Source organism: Aythya marila, assembly GCF_965140915.1.
Source record: "Aythya marila genome assembly, chromosome: 1".
NCBI classification, from domain to species: Eukaryota; Metazoa; Chordata; class Aves; order Anseriformes; family Anatidae; genus Aythya; species Aythya marila.
This window is the reverse complement of record NC_139042.1, coordinates 14,855,044-14,869,755: the sequence shown is the minus strand read 5'-3', so window position 1 is coordinate 14,869,755 and position 14,712 is coordinate 14,855,044. Positions and strand designations below refer to the sequence as shown.

Below are 14,712 nucleotides of genomic sequence, written 5' to 3'. Positions count from 1 at the left end.
AAATAAAGTGCCTTTGAGCACCCCTGAAGCAGAACTCACGAACCAATAGGTCAGGCAAAAGTGCCATGGGAGGTCATTTCTTCACCCCATTTGAAGCACAGATATGTCTTTGCTGACAAATCTCCACTATGGCTACTGACAGTATAATTTTCAAGCACCATAAACCTTACATTAAAGCCACAAAACAGTTCCTGCTTGCATTCTGTGACACCTAAAACCAGGACTGAACTCCCACTAGTTTGAACCCTAAAAGTTGCTAAGGTCTTCAGGATCATCGCAAGGAGGAAAATCCTCTCTTGGATCTCAAACAAGAAAAAATAAAAGACTTGCTCACGCACCTCAGAGTCATACAGGCTGCCTCACTGTGAATTTTCCCTACTTGTGCTGCCAAATGTACTGACAAGACAACACCCAGCTCTCTCCCTGCACTCACCTGCCACTCTATAAACGTCAGCTTGAGCATGGAGACAACAGCTACAGAGGATCTGTAACAAATCTATCAGCAGACGTACAAAAGTCAGTGAGAAGCTGTAGTCTCCTAAACAATAAAAAGCGCTTGCTAAAATGTTTGCCAAGTTATTTTTCATCTCGTTGCTCTGACTGCTTCATCCCAGATCCCCTGGACACAACAAGCAGGGTGTTGACAAAACATGCAGCTGAAAGCAAAGAGGTTAACTTCCATATGCTAACTGCTGCTGCTAGGTGCAAAGAGATACAAACACAGTATTTAAAATTCAGCTTCACATCTGAATTCCTTCACAGAAATACAGACACTGTATGCTACAAACGCAATTTGGGGCGCAGCCCCATGACTGAGACATCTTTTACCTTTCTGCTGCCAAAAGGAGAGGCCCCAGCATCTTAGCATCACACCTGGCTGCCTCCCTGCATCCCCATTCCCATGTGCACCATCCCACCCCTCCTCCTTTTTTGAGCTTTTTTGCTCTTTTCATGCCACAGATAGCCAGTGCAGTTTGTTAACTCCAGAAGAAAACATCCAGGGATTGTTTTTCTGGGATACTTTTCTGTAAATGCAGCCCTTTGATTCAGTTTCCTGAGGGTGCACTTGATATTGGAGGGCATGGGGAATGAGCAGGAATGCTGGCCACGCTGCAAGGGGCAGGAGCACCCTTTAAGAGCAGTGGTGAGCTATTGGCAGAGCTGTCCACATCCCACTGCAGTCTTAGACACAAACATCGGTGCCACCTGACTCAGCAGTTCGGGGACCTGGGCTGTGACCCAGGTCAGGCATGCAGTGTGACTTTCTCCAGTTGGGCAGTGCAGCTCCAGTTGCCTTTGGAAGGAGGCCATGTCCTTTCCCCAGGCCACCTCGCAGACTGCCTAGCTCAGCTGCTGTGGTGCCAGGGTTGTTTTTTGAAGCTTCTAATAAATTTGCTTTCACTGGCAAAGTGGTTTCTTTTCCTTCTTTTTCTCATGTCCAAAAACAAGTAGACTATTTTTAGCTTGTATTTTTTTTCCTTTTGTACTCAGATTTTGGACACAAAGTCAACACAGGAGATTTCTGCTTCAAAAAATGGATGTCTCAGAAATGACCAGCAAGAAAGACGGATCTGTGTGATGGTTGTTCTGCGGCATCTGCACAAAGTGTAATGCACCACATTCAGAAAAGGATTTGGGAACTAAAAGTAGGACTTCTGGCAAATTGGAGAACTAGGAATCTACAAGCAAAAACCTTATCATCTTCCATCCAGTTTGGGGGATGTATTAGAAAGGTTCTCTGAAACCCCCCTACCAGGTAGTCTCTAGGGCAATATCCACCATATCTTTTTTTAGCTGTGAAAATGCCCTTGGCTGATGTAGACCATGGTGTACAATCTGGGCTTCTCTACTGAAACCCTTGCACGGTGGTGTGTGGATTGCCTGGGATGAGTATGGGAGAACAAGGGGACATGGCAACAAGGGGACATGGCCACAAGTCTGTAATTACATGGGCCAGGCAGCAGTATAGCTGTAGCTGTGCTGAGATGCTAGGGCTGTTCAAGAGGAGAAATAAATGGATCATTTTTATAATCAGTTATATCACTAACATTTTCAGGAAAAGATGGGCTAAAGGAAGGGGATCATCCCTGACATACTGAGGTCCTGCACAGGTGCCACACTGAGAAAAGTGAGGCCAGTTTCTGGAAGTCTCTGTTCATGTGCTATAATGAATTACAGACTGTTGTCTCTCACAAAGAGCCAGGTCCCCTTAGCACCTCTGAAAAATTAGATGATTTTTTGTCGGTGACCAATTATAAAGTTAGATACTCACAAGTTTGAAATATTATTGGGTTTTGGGAGCCAAGGGATAAAAGAATAATGTCCAGCAATATGATTGCAAAATCAGGGGTTTTCGGGGAAGGTAAACGGTCATGTGTTAGCCTGCTTCTAAAACTAAATCTGTTTTCCGTGTTTCTGTGGGAAATCAGAGGATGTTATTAACTGAGTCATGCAGCTGTTGACTTTAGCAAGCAGGCAACTGATATAAATAGAGAAACACTAGTGAGCCTTGGACAGAAGTGATTGAGAGGTCTTCTATAAGGGCTCATAGGACAGAGAGGCAAAGATGAAAATGAAGATCCTTGCTTTCCTCGGGTTACTGCATATTGCATGTTCTTATGCTTTCCCTGTGGCTCCAGAAAAGGAAAAAGAAGATATGCAATTTGCTCAGGTAAAGCCTATAGACAAAATACAGAGAACAATTTATTGAGAAAATTAATAAAGTGATGAGGAATATTTTACTAACAATGCTCTCCTGTTGAAAAGAAATATTTATGCTCTAAATTGTTGCTTTTCCTTCCCTATCAGAAATATCTGGAAAACTTTTATGATTTTAAAGAAGAGAAACACTCTCTCTTTAAATCAAAGAACCCCAATCATATGGCTGACAAAATCCGAGAAATGCAGTCATTCTTTGGGCTGGAGGTGACTGGGGAGCTGAATCGTAAGACAATGGACATGATGAAGCAGCCCAGATGTGGGATACCAGACGTTCATTCATACAGCACCTTCCCACGGAACCCTAGGTGGAAGAAAGAAGATATAACATATCGGTAACGCATACTAAAGCATGTTTCTCTGTACACCACTGGGAAGCTTTGTGGCTGCCAGGCAGAAGTGATGCCAGCAGGTTCTTTACTATTTGCTCCTGTATTTATCCTCACAAAAGCCCCATTCAGGATGACAGGGCCAAGAATGTGGTGAGCATTTAGATCTTTTGCTTTAGGTTTCCAAACAGTGATAAAAGAGACCAGAACAGTAATCTACATCAGTTTGTTAAAAGCATATTAAATAACAGAATCAGTGGATAAGAGGGTTACAACTGAGAATATCTATGTTAGGATTTCTGAAAGAGATGATACCTTCAAAAACTTCCTCTATTATGTAAGCAGATAAAGAGAAAATAAACAACCAGACCTATAAATAATAACAACCAGTGATTAAAACATTTGACCTCCATACTATAATCACTAGCCACTTGTGATCTGCTTTATTTTTAATTCCTTTTGTCTTGTTTTACAGGATTTTGAACTACACTCCAGACATGCTGCAAGCTGATGTGGACGAAGCAATTGCAAAAGCCTTCGATCTCTGGAGCAGTGTAACCCCTTTGAGATTCACCAGGATCTACAGTGGTGATGCAGATATAATGATCTCTTTTGCTGCTGGATGTAAGGAGACCTCCTGTCCTAGGAATAAGTATTTGTTACTTTTTCCTACAGAGCCGATGAAAAGCATCTTTCGTTTTTTTTTTTCCTTTTTTTTTTTTTTTTTCCTTTTTAGTTCATGGTGACTTCTATTCCTTTGATGGTCCAGGAGGAACTCTGGCTCATGCCTACCCCCCCAGCAATGGGATAGGAGGAGATGCTCATTTTGACGAAGATGAAAACTGGACCAAATTTACCACCTATAATGGTAAGTAACCTTAAAAATTGTTTTGTCTGTTTTTTATTAGACAGCATTTGTCTTGAAGACACTGTGAAGTCACAGACACCATGTCAGTAATTCCAGTATTTGCTGAGGTGTAAAGTGTCAGCATAATTTAGTACAATGATTCTGCATATTCTGATCTGGGCTGCAGTCATGATAGTCCCCTGAAGATAAGCTACAGGCTGCAACTGCAGCTTTAACAAAGCAAATTAGTTTAGCATGAGCCAGAAATTGGGTAATCATGACATTGTAAGGCAGGGAATTTGGACCATCAGGTAATGACCCTAAAAGTTGTAATAGTGAGCTCTTGCCTCCACCCCCCCACACACACACACACTTTTTTTTTAAACAAGATTATTTAAAATGATGGAAATCTTAATATTCTGCAAATGAAAAGAAAAAAGAAAAACAAAAAGGTCTTTAATTTGTTGATAGTATTGAAGTTTTCTGGTGTCTAGCAATGTCTGGGGATATCAGAGCCTACATGATACTGGTCTTTCTGAAGTAGTTGTCAGATGTGTTCCATGTCATTTATGATATTTGAAATGTGACCAGATGATTAAAATGTCCTCATCTAATTTTCAGTCTACATTAATATTAAAGAATCTTTGATTCTTTGTTGGCAGGAAAATTTTTGCAGCATGAACAGTGTTCCCAGATTAGTTCCCCTGGAAACTCATTTCTTTTCCAGGGTGCCAGAGAACCTCATACCCCAGACATAGTTAAATTTTGCTGTGTTGTTAACACCATGAATTATATGTCATGAATGAGAAGATGAAAATTTGTATCTCACTGCCATGCAAGAATACTTGTTCAGTGCTTATTCTCTGTGCTGGAATTTTGTTTTAGGATACAACTTATTTCTTGTTGCTGCTCATGAATTGGGCCACTCACTGGGTCTTGGCCATTCCAATGTCTTTGGTGCCTTGATGTATCCTATATATATGGCCAAGGATACGAGAAACTTCAGACTTCCTCAGGATGATATTGATGGCATTCAGGCCCTCTATGGTAAGCAAGAAGTATCATTTTTATTGGACAATAGATAAGCATTTATAACAAATTTTATTCTGAAAAGTACTGATCTTAGTACTATAGAAAGGATGCTGAGATTTAATTTCCTGATATTATTTTGGGTAAATTGCGCAGTTTCTTTGTGGCTAAAAGTCAACAGCTGAAAAATGGAATCTGTGGGCTGTGTTCATGCCACTAAATCAAAAAGTCCAAGAGCTTTTCTCTAATGCTACTGGAGGAACAGCGTATAACTGTAGTATTAAACTATCTTGCCTTCCACAAAAGGGCAAATATGCACAACTGCCATTAGGAAATTGTATTTGCTCTACATTAACTCCAGAGCACATACATTTTGAGAGAGCAACAGCATGTTGAGGCAAAACCATACGAGACTATTTTAACAGGTTAATATATTTAAGGCTAATATCTTTAACCTTAAAGAACCTATACATTTGGGTCAGTGGTGTACATCCTGAACTTCTGCAACATGAAACCCTAATTCATCTTCCAATTCCACATTTATCTGTTTCCCAAAGGACCCCCCAGGGAGTCTCCTGCACTGCCAACAGAAGTGCTTCCCCCACAAGAACCAACTGAAATGACACCTACAGAAGTACCAACAGAAATGTCACCCCGAGAAGAACCAACAGAAATGACACCCTCAAAAAGACCAGCAGACTGTGACCCTCATTTGGCTTTTGATGCTATCACTACTCTTCGTGGGGAAATATTGTTCTTCAAAGACAGGTAAGTGATTTCTTTTCTAACAACACCTTCTTCCGAGATTCACAAAGGCAAAACATAAAGTTCAATTCAAGGAACTTATCTTCCCTTGGTTACAAAGGAAGATACTTATTTCTGAAAGTACAAAGGCAACTTTGCAAATTTGTACTAGCCCAGCAAGAGCTGAGTAAGAAGGTTTATTGACAGGTGAGTAAAATGTTTTAAGCCATCATCCATCATCACCCAGGTCTGTTACAATTGCACAAGACTGAATAATCCCAGCATCACTCCTCAGCCTGCAGCTGCTTCATATGCAACCACAGCCTTATCACGCCAACCCACATCTGGGTCATGGAGCTGTGGAAAGTGCTGTTGATGACTTTAGTGGTTTTCTGACCTAGGGGACCACACTGAGCCAGTGCCTAGTACAGCCTGTAGATAAGCCTTGACATTAGAGGTGTCTTTTTGGGTATGTTCTGACACTGAGTGCTGTAACAAGGTGGTACACTACCACCTTGGAGAAAGAGGACAGCATGTCAGGCCCAGCATTTCACGCACTTCTTGCGTGGGCAATTGTGTTCCGATTGAACAAACTTCTTTTGATGAAGTGTGTCTGATTCCCCTCCGAAAGCATGTAATGAAGAATTGTAGCTTAAAAACATTTTAGGAAAGGGGAACAAGGAGCAATTCCTGCTTATTTTGGGTTTGGACATATTCTTCAAGAATGTCTAGTGAGTATTCGTAAGTAACTTGATTTTAAGAACAAAGCTGTGCCAGCCCATATGGAACATGGCGAAGACAAAGCTTCAATGGTCAGCACTACCACAGGCATCACACTTTGATGGGCAAGCCATCAAGGTATCAGTGGAGCAGTCCTCAGGGCAAGAGGCTCTAGGTGGTCCTGCTTGCACAAGGGTATTGGACAATGTGACCTCCAGAGGTGTCTTCCAACCTCAACCATTCTGTGACATCAATACAAGCAGAAGTAAGGGACAAATGTCTATGTGAGAGCAGGGCAAAGTATAGCACTGCATCCCAAAATGGGTGATGGCTTTGCCATACAGGACTGTCTTCAGTACCAGACGTGGGATTTTAAGTATATTTCTGTGCCACTGATCTCCTAGTGAAATTGGAACAATGAAACATTGCTGTTTTCATTTCTATCAGCTACGTCTGGCGTAAAAGTCCCTACTTCTCAGAGATAGAGCATGACACCATCTCCACATTCTGGCCATCGCTGGCAGCTGGCTTTGATGCTGCTTATGAGATTGACAAGAAGGATCGAGTGATTTTTTTTAAAGGTATTTCTCTTATATTTCCATCAGTCCTTTTCAAGAATAAGTGAAGTAATGGTAGTACTGCTAGCTTGTCTATACCTGTGTATGTGACGGAATAATGGGAATAATATAATAACAACATATATTCTTAATATTTAAACCCATTTTCATTTTCAAAATGCTCTTAATGTCATTAGTTAATGCTGCTTCATGGCAGTCCTGCACAATATGATGTTACTCTTTTTAGTGATGTTACTCTTTTTAGTGAGAGATCAAAGCTGTGATAAAATTCATTGAATGCATTGCTATTCATATATATTTTAAAAGATGACACACACACCTAAAAACATGCTGAGTTTTAGCTATTGTGTTTTATAATACCATACTGAACATTAAAAATGGAAAATCCAATATCCAGTCTCTGAAATATTCAAAATTATGTGTGTCCTAAAAAGACGTTCTCAGCTGGACTTCTGTGCTACTTGGATGCACAGAAAACTCTGGGACTTTGATAAAAAGGAGGTCAGCTTCTTCGGGAATACTTAGTAATATTTTCTCTTTTTCTCAACAGACAACCAGTACTGGGCTGTCAGTGGCTACAATATAGAGGCAGGATTCCCCAAGCCTATTCAGAACCTAGGTTTTCCCAGAAGTGTCGGGAAAATAGATGCAGCTGTTCATGACCAAAATACCAAGAAGACCTATTTCTTTGTAGGCAACAAGTACTGGAGGTAAGGCCAGTTTCTCTCTTGTGTAGGAGAGAATCAAAATAGCTTTTAAAAAGTGAAGTTATATTAGAATTTATACAGTAAATTTGTGGCCTCTTGTCAGCCTTCTTAGCCAATATAAATCTGAAACTCAGAGGCAATTACTCAACTCTATTGTAGAAAAAAAAAAGTTTGTAAAGAAAAAGATAAAGATATCCATTTGTTATTGCCAGTTTGTGATTAAGAGACACAAGCAAATGAGCTTTGTGTAATTATTGTAAAGCAGTATTACATGAAATTAGTAGAAGAAATAGTACAAAAAAAGTGTGAGTAGACTTTGTCATCATGTCATGCACTAAATCTGTAGTTGTTAAGGGTCAGCACTCTGAAAATTTTAAATGAAAAATCTATTAAGAAAGCTATGGAAAGAGATCAAAATATTGTTTTCTTAAAGAAACAGTTCTGCTAAACAGTATTATTAACCCTAATAATTGAATTGTAATAATATTATCTTGTAACAGTGTTAATACACCAGAACTTTACATTACACTCATGGAGTCACTTTTTAGGTTGAATACTGTCAAACTGAAATAATCAATTTGAATAACTATTTACTCTATGCTTAAGTTTATTACTCAGTAAGAACCCTGTCCAGCCCTATTATCAATCTCAGGGAACAGAGTTGAAATATTTAGTCTAATATTCTGAAAACAGCCTTGCATAGTCCAGTAAAGATGTGAATATTCACACAGGCAGGATTTATAGATTTCACTGAGTTCTATATACAGCTCATAGTTACTGGGTTTTCAGTAGGCTTATTTAGTAAAATTTCCACCTGGTTTCAACATTGACATCACATGCTTGTTTCTTGTTTTCATTAATTTCTTTATTCAGTTTTGATGAAAATACTCAGTCAATGGAAAAGGGATATCCAAGAAAAATTGCAGCTGACTTCCAAGGAATTGGCCACACTGTTGATGCTGCCCTTCAGAAAAATGGTAAATACATTTAAATGTAATTAAGAACAAAATAGAAGACCATCAGCTAATATAAACAAAAAGTATATGCTTCAAATATATGTGTTGAAATGATTTTTTTTTTAATTATCAAGGAAAATACCAGGTATAGGTCAATATGTATGCTGAACTTAAATATTAATTTGCCATTGTTGTGTCCATCTAATTCTAGGGCATTTCTACTTTTTCCATGGATCAAACCAGTATGAGCTTGATGTCAAGACCAAGAAACTTGTCCGTGTAATGAAGAGCAATAGCTGGTTTGATTGCAAGAAGTATTAAATGATGGTGCAGGGCTGCATTTGCCCCAGAAACGTTTTTTCGTGTTCCTATAGACAACATCATTCAGCTGTTACTGTGCATCTGATTCTAAAATGACGGCCTTTGAAAAACCTAATTTAAAATATTAATAATGTAAAACTTAATGTACAGGTTTAATTTATTTTTTCCGACTATTTATTAATCAAATTGTTTTTGAGTAATAAAAGTATTTTGCTGGAGAATAGCATCATTTGTGTATTTTGGTTCAATCCTGTGGTGTCAAGGCACAAGGCAGTATTGAATGCAAGCCTCAGTAAACCCAGGACCCCTGCAGTGTTTTTAGTAGTGCTGTGCCTGTAGCAGGGAAGTTAAAGAGAATCAGAGGCAGTTGAGCAGTCTAGAGTGGCAATGAAAAAAAGACCTGAGAGAGAGAAGGGGAAAGAAAGACACTAAGGGAAGTTGTGGGAAAAAAAAGTAGAAACAGATCCTACAGAAGGAGATCCTATATAGTAGCACTGGAAAGGTTTATGGTAGCTGTGACCTCACCTGCCTTGACCCCATGGCATTGGGAAAGAGGATGTATCCCTGTTGGTAAAAGGGGAACATGGCAATGTCCTGAGGGGACACATGTTTTGATTCCTCTGTGAGGTGGTTTTGGTGGGCAGAGTTAGGAGGTTGGTATGGCAGGACAAGAGCAACTGGAGGGGAGTCAGTTTGGGGATAGAGACAGCATGCAGGCCAAATGAGATGCAATGGAAGTACAGTCACAGGGTAATCACCAGGGAGTCAGGAGATCACCCACACTGAACTGTGAACGTGTCATGGGAATGACATCAGGGCTGACTGTCCAACTCACAATGCTAGACAGGAACCACTGACAAGAACCACTTCCCACAGCAAACAAGTCAAAGTGATAAGAAAAAAACAGGATTTTCATGTAACCACTGGCGATGACTCCTCTAGAGGAAGAGTGGCAAGACACAAACAAAAGCACACACTTCCTCTGTCCATCATGTTTGGGTTGCAGTGTGAACCTCCTCATAGTCTCCCCTACTACTTGGCCCATCGTGTCATGACATGTGCTCCCTTGGCAAAGCCATGCCACTAACCCACATGAACACGTACTGTGATCCCTTTGCAGTGTATGTACATGCAAAGCAGTGAAAAGCCAGACTGTGACTTTACTCACTTCTCCTCAGTCAGCAGAAAGACTCATGACCCTCCCTCCACTAGTCCAAACTAGTGAGGTGTTGGGCTGTTCAATCCACCAGCCAGAAGCCAGCACAGAGCTATGACATTGTCCCTTCTTGTCCCAAGTCTATGTGGAGTAAAAAGCCTTCAGATCAACCTGATTTCTCTGCACCACTAACTGAGGGTTGTGAAAATCCGGCTTGCTGAGGAAAGGCATCAAATATTCAGAGCCCAGCTTGGTGAAGCATTGAGCTCTCTCAATTGACTGTTGTTGAGGATCTGAAAACTTGGGGCATAACAATATCACCTGAAATTCAGGGCCAGGTTTCTGAAAATATCTTGAACTGCAGCAAGATGCTCAGCACTGCCTTTGTGTGAGGGATTCCCCTGCTCCTGAGATCACCACGCCTAAGGCTGATCCTCACTGTTCCAGGCCTTGCTGGCGCCAAGTGCACAGCCTGATTCACACCTGGCTGGACTTGAGGCTGTGAAGCTGGGGAAATGGCTGCATCCCCACAGCTCCTGAGCTGGGCTGGCACCCCACAAGTCAGCCTGGAGTGTAGGCCACGGAGAAATGACCCAACTGCACTTGCTCTGTAGGCATACACGTGGTTGGGCACCAGGCTCACTTGTGGTGCACCAGCCTGGCTGGGAGCTTTGGGAGGATCTAGAGTCTTAAAGACAACACTTAGGGCACCAGTACAGTAGCTGGGGAGCAGCCATGATAGGTGCCTTGCTTAAATATAGCTCTAAGCTCTGCTGTTTCCAAACAGACATGTTGCTGCGGAGAAATATCTCAGTGACTAATATACCCCTTGGGCTGTAAGAAAGCTTGGCTGATGTCCATCTGCTCCTTGAAAGGATTTGATCCCATCTCCTATAACACTGCTCTGATGTGATTTTATGAGGAAGCTGACTCCTCTTAACTGTTCCTCTTTCTCTAGTAAAATCAGAAAAGGCAGTGAGAAGGGATGGGAACGACTGATGAAGTCTTCCAGTTCCCACTGTTCAAAACCTCTTGTCTGACATGTTCTGTTCATTGTGTAAGAATTGTGGGTTGCTAGGTGAGCTTTGCTAAAATGGGACCTTGCCCTAAACCAAGGCAGGAGAGAAACTAAGCTGTGAATCTCAGACTGGTTTAGAAGTCCTGTAGGGACCGAGCGGCTCAGCATTACCTCAAAGGCTGTGGTGTACCAGGCTGAAGTCATGGGCTGAGAAGTTGGTGAGCTCACCTGGCAGAAATCCAGGCAGGGAAGAAACATGGTAAAGCTAGTGTTGCCTCAACATCTCCCAGTATCTTTCTCAACAGTTTTTGCTGTGTACACAGCCTATACTGAAGGAACTTAGTCCAAGGACAAAAGATGCCTTCAGGGTGAGGCAGGGCACTTGTGAATGCTCCTTATACATTAAGAGTAGAGTTAAATCCCTTTGATTTTAAAAGTGCCTACACGCTTTTATATCCGAACTAGATACCTGCTTCTATGTCAAGGCTACCTGTGGAAATCAGGCCTTTAGGTCCTGTTTGTTTGCTGAGTGGTGGAAGTGTTGCAAGAGGAATCGAAAAGAACATCTCAGCAATGGAGAGGCTGAACATTGATGATGTTAATGATGTTAATAATGACTCACCATTGCCATTATAATAAATATATAATATAATATAATATAATATAATATAATATAATATAATATGTAGTTTAAAACTTATTTATTTAACACAAGACTGGTCCTTTTTCTTAGTTATCACCTCAGTAAGACAGCTACCTGAAATTAAAACGCCGTCTCCCACTTCCAGGTGTTTATCAGCTTAAACTGCTAGTATGTGAAAAAAGAATATTATTTACTTGGCTGTGAAGGGTAATCCAGAAAGTTTCCTGCGTTTTGGTCTGATCTGGACCGTAAATGCAAGACAACATGGCATGGTTTTTACCCTGACAGAGGGACTGCTGAGTATTATTAACTGTGGATTTTCCATCTGTATTTCCATTTTGTTAAAGTCTTAAATTTTGGCAAATAAAGAATCTTATTTTGGTCTGGGAAAAGCAAGGAAATTCCTGGAAATGATATAATAATAAGTAATTCAGATTGTTTTAGAAACAGGAGTTCTGGATCTGCCTATCCACACTTGTTGAGCAAGTGAAAATTTCTTGTTGCTATGATTTCATGATAACTCATAAATGGTTGCTGGAATTAAAGGTCTCCTGGATACCAGTGGGTGAAATTTGCCCATAGACATAATTTTAAGAACTGATTCCCTAAGAATATGGACTTCCCCTGGAGTCTGAGGCTGGGTCTGCAAAAATATATATATAAAAACACCACTTCTCAAATTCATCACTGCACATCTGTTCCAGACACACTCTACTCTCTTGCACTTCAAAACACATTGAAAAACTTCTTAATGGCTTAAATGACAGTTTTATAAGGTCTTTACAGAATTTTAGCTGTGTTAGTTTGTAACAATGTGTGCTGACACAAAAATATCACAACAGGTGGCAAAAACAATCTAGGGAATGCCTACTCTCCTGGCACTTCAGCTGTATATACCAGACACTTGTAAATGCTACAGCAAAGCAGTGGACTCCCGACAAAATGTAAAGCTGTTCATTCACAAGCACTCAGTCTACGGTTGGAAAACTGATTTAATCACAGTAGGTGTAGTGTCATATGTTGCTTTTGGGGAAGGGAAAAAATTATGTCACACAGAAATCTTTGGAGATGTTATGAGAAGGATCTTCCCATGGCAGAACTGCATTTCCTCTTCCTGGCCAGATTTTCAAGACTGTTGTTTTAGCTGTGGAGGAGATGTCTAATATATGTCTAAATATATGTCTAATGCTGTTCTATGTGTCTGGGATTTAAGATCTTCCCTGTCAGGTTTTCCATACAAAGCAAGTCTCCACTCACAGAGACAGACAGCACTGCTACCAGTATGGAGAAAATGAAGATGAATTAAGCTGCAAGGAGGCACTGGATACTCAGCACTGGAGAGGCAGGGTAACCTGTGTGCAAGCTGACCAGCACAAGAGGAGCCCTGCTGGTGAATCAGCATTACTGTGATAGAGACAGATGACTGTAATATAAAAAACAAGTTGGTCCCACACTCACTTTATGATATTTTTGGGGCTGCACAGTGTTTGAGGCAAAGCCAGGCAGAAGACACTGAGTTAAGCACTGCTCAGCAGTAGCACTGGCAGAGGCTGGTCAGAACCATCCAAGGCAGAAGACTGACTCTGGAAGAGGGAAAGATAAGGGCAATCTTAAGAGATTATCCAGGCTCTTTTAAGGGTCAAAAGGAAGAGAACATAACAATTTTCACACTCACTTCTTTAAGCCAGAACACGAGATTGTCATTACATCTTGTACTACTTCTTGATGAAGTCTTGTCAAAAGACAGCTTCAGAGGAGATTGTTGAGGAATGTTGTTCATAAAACATATTCTTGGTGGTCACAAGATGTCTGAGGAGGTGACTGATCTCTTGAGGGCAATAGAGAACAGTGAGAAAAGTGAGTATTTGAGAAAGCTGCTCATGAGAAAACTGTATAAATTCCATCAATACCCTGCTTGATTGTTTCTGTCTTCTCTAATGGCCCTTCCATTAGAAAGAAAGATGAGTGAGAAAAATGTATCAAATCCTACAGGTTGGAAAGTTACTTCTTTCTTCTAAACCCATGGAGACACTGTACACACATAGACACATTGAACACTTGGTTAAAAATTGCGCTTTGTATGGGAAGAGAGAAAAGTTGGAAAGCTACAGTGAAATAGCTAGAAGCTATTTCTACAAGTGATATTGTGGGTGTGTTAACAGCATAGGAGAACACTGCACAGAAGTTACAGATTCATCTCACCCACTCAATGTGAGACACCTAACAGAACTACATAAGCACAGCCATTATTAAAAGCTCCTTGTATGAGCTCCTTAAGTGGTTCTCTTCTCAAAGCAGCTCAGTCATCCCAGTTCCGAGTTGTTGTCTGAGCATGTCCAAGTCTTTCCAGGGCCAGGGAGGGAGACTTTTCCCCTAATGTAAATTAGATGTCTGCTCACAGGGTAGGAATTCCACCCTCAGTGACCAGGCTTCCCCTGCAGAGCCCTGCCAGATGTCCTCTTCCCTCCACTTTCCTGGGGTCTGGCCCTGCTCCATCTGCTTAGATCTTGCAGTCTGTTCTCCACAATGCTCTCCACAATGCTCTTCAGCAGGCAACAATTTCAGCAAATATCCCAAGCACACTATTTATTTATAACCTCTCTTTCCATAGCTCTATTCTGCTACCTGCTCTGTGGAAGGGGGGCTTATTTCTCTGAACATACAACATCCCACCTGCCCTGCAGTGTGGCAGCTGTCACCTAAATCTTGTGTCAGGCCCACACAGAAGCCTCAGACAGAGTAGGCTGCCTCCAGTGATGGTAGATAGTACTCTTCAACACCCATATGATCTTTACCAACTCACCTCTACTTTGTCCTCATTTGTGATAGCGCATAGAAAGTGTGATGAGGCATGTAGCTGTTAAAGGGGACCTATGCTGGGATAGACCGAATGTTGAATCTCAGCAGTTCTTACCACCAACAGCAGGCACAGAGAGAACCCCCTCC

General features: G+C 41.1%; 1 protein-coding gene across 1 annotated transcript in view; it reads left to right on the top strand.

Moving 5' to 3' along the window:
• Positions 1-2,566: 2,566 nt before the first annotated feature.
• Positions 2,567-14,712, top strand: part of LOC309873846 (uncharacterized protein) — a gene marked incomplete at its 5' end in the record, with an annotated part of 39,515 nt that continues 27,369 nt past the window's right edge. Inside the window, 10 exons of the mRNA XM_082751598.1 lie at positions 2,567-2,671; positions 2,809-3,053; positions 3,523-3,671; positions 3,784-3,915; positions 4,780-4,941; positions 5,481-5,691; positions 6,835-6,968; positions 7,516-7,675; positions 8,546-8,649; positions 8,840-8,942. Coding sequence (XP_082607724.1) covers positions 2,567-2,671; positions 2,809-3,053; positions 3,523-3,671; positions 3,784-3,915; positions 4,780-4,941; positions 5,481-5,691; positions 6,835-6,968; positions 7,516-7,675; positions 8,546-8,649; positions 8,840-8,942 — 1,505 coding nt within the window. The remainder of the gene's footprint in view (positions 2,672-2,808; positions 3,054-3,522; positions 3,672-3,783; positions 3,916-4,779; positions 4,942-5,480; positions 5,692-6,834; positions 6,969-7,515; positions 7,676-8,545; positions 8,650-8,839; positions 8,943-14,712) is intronic.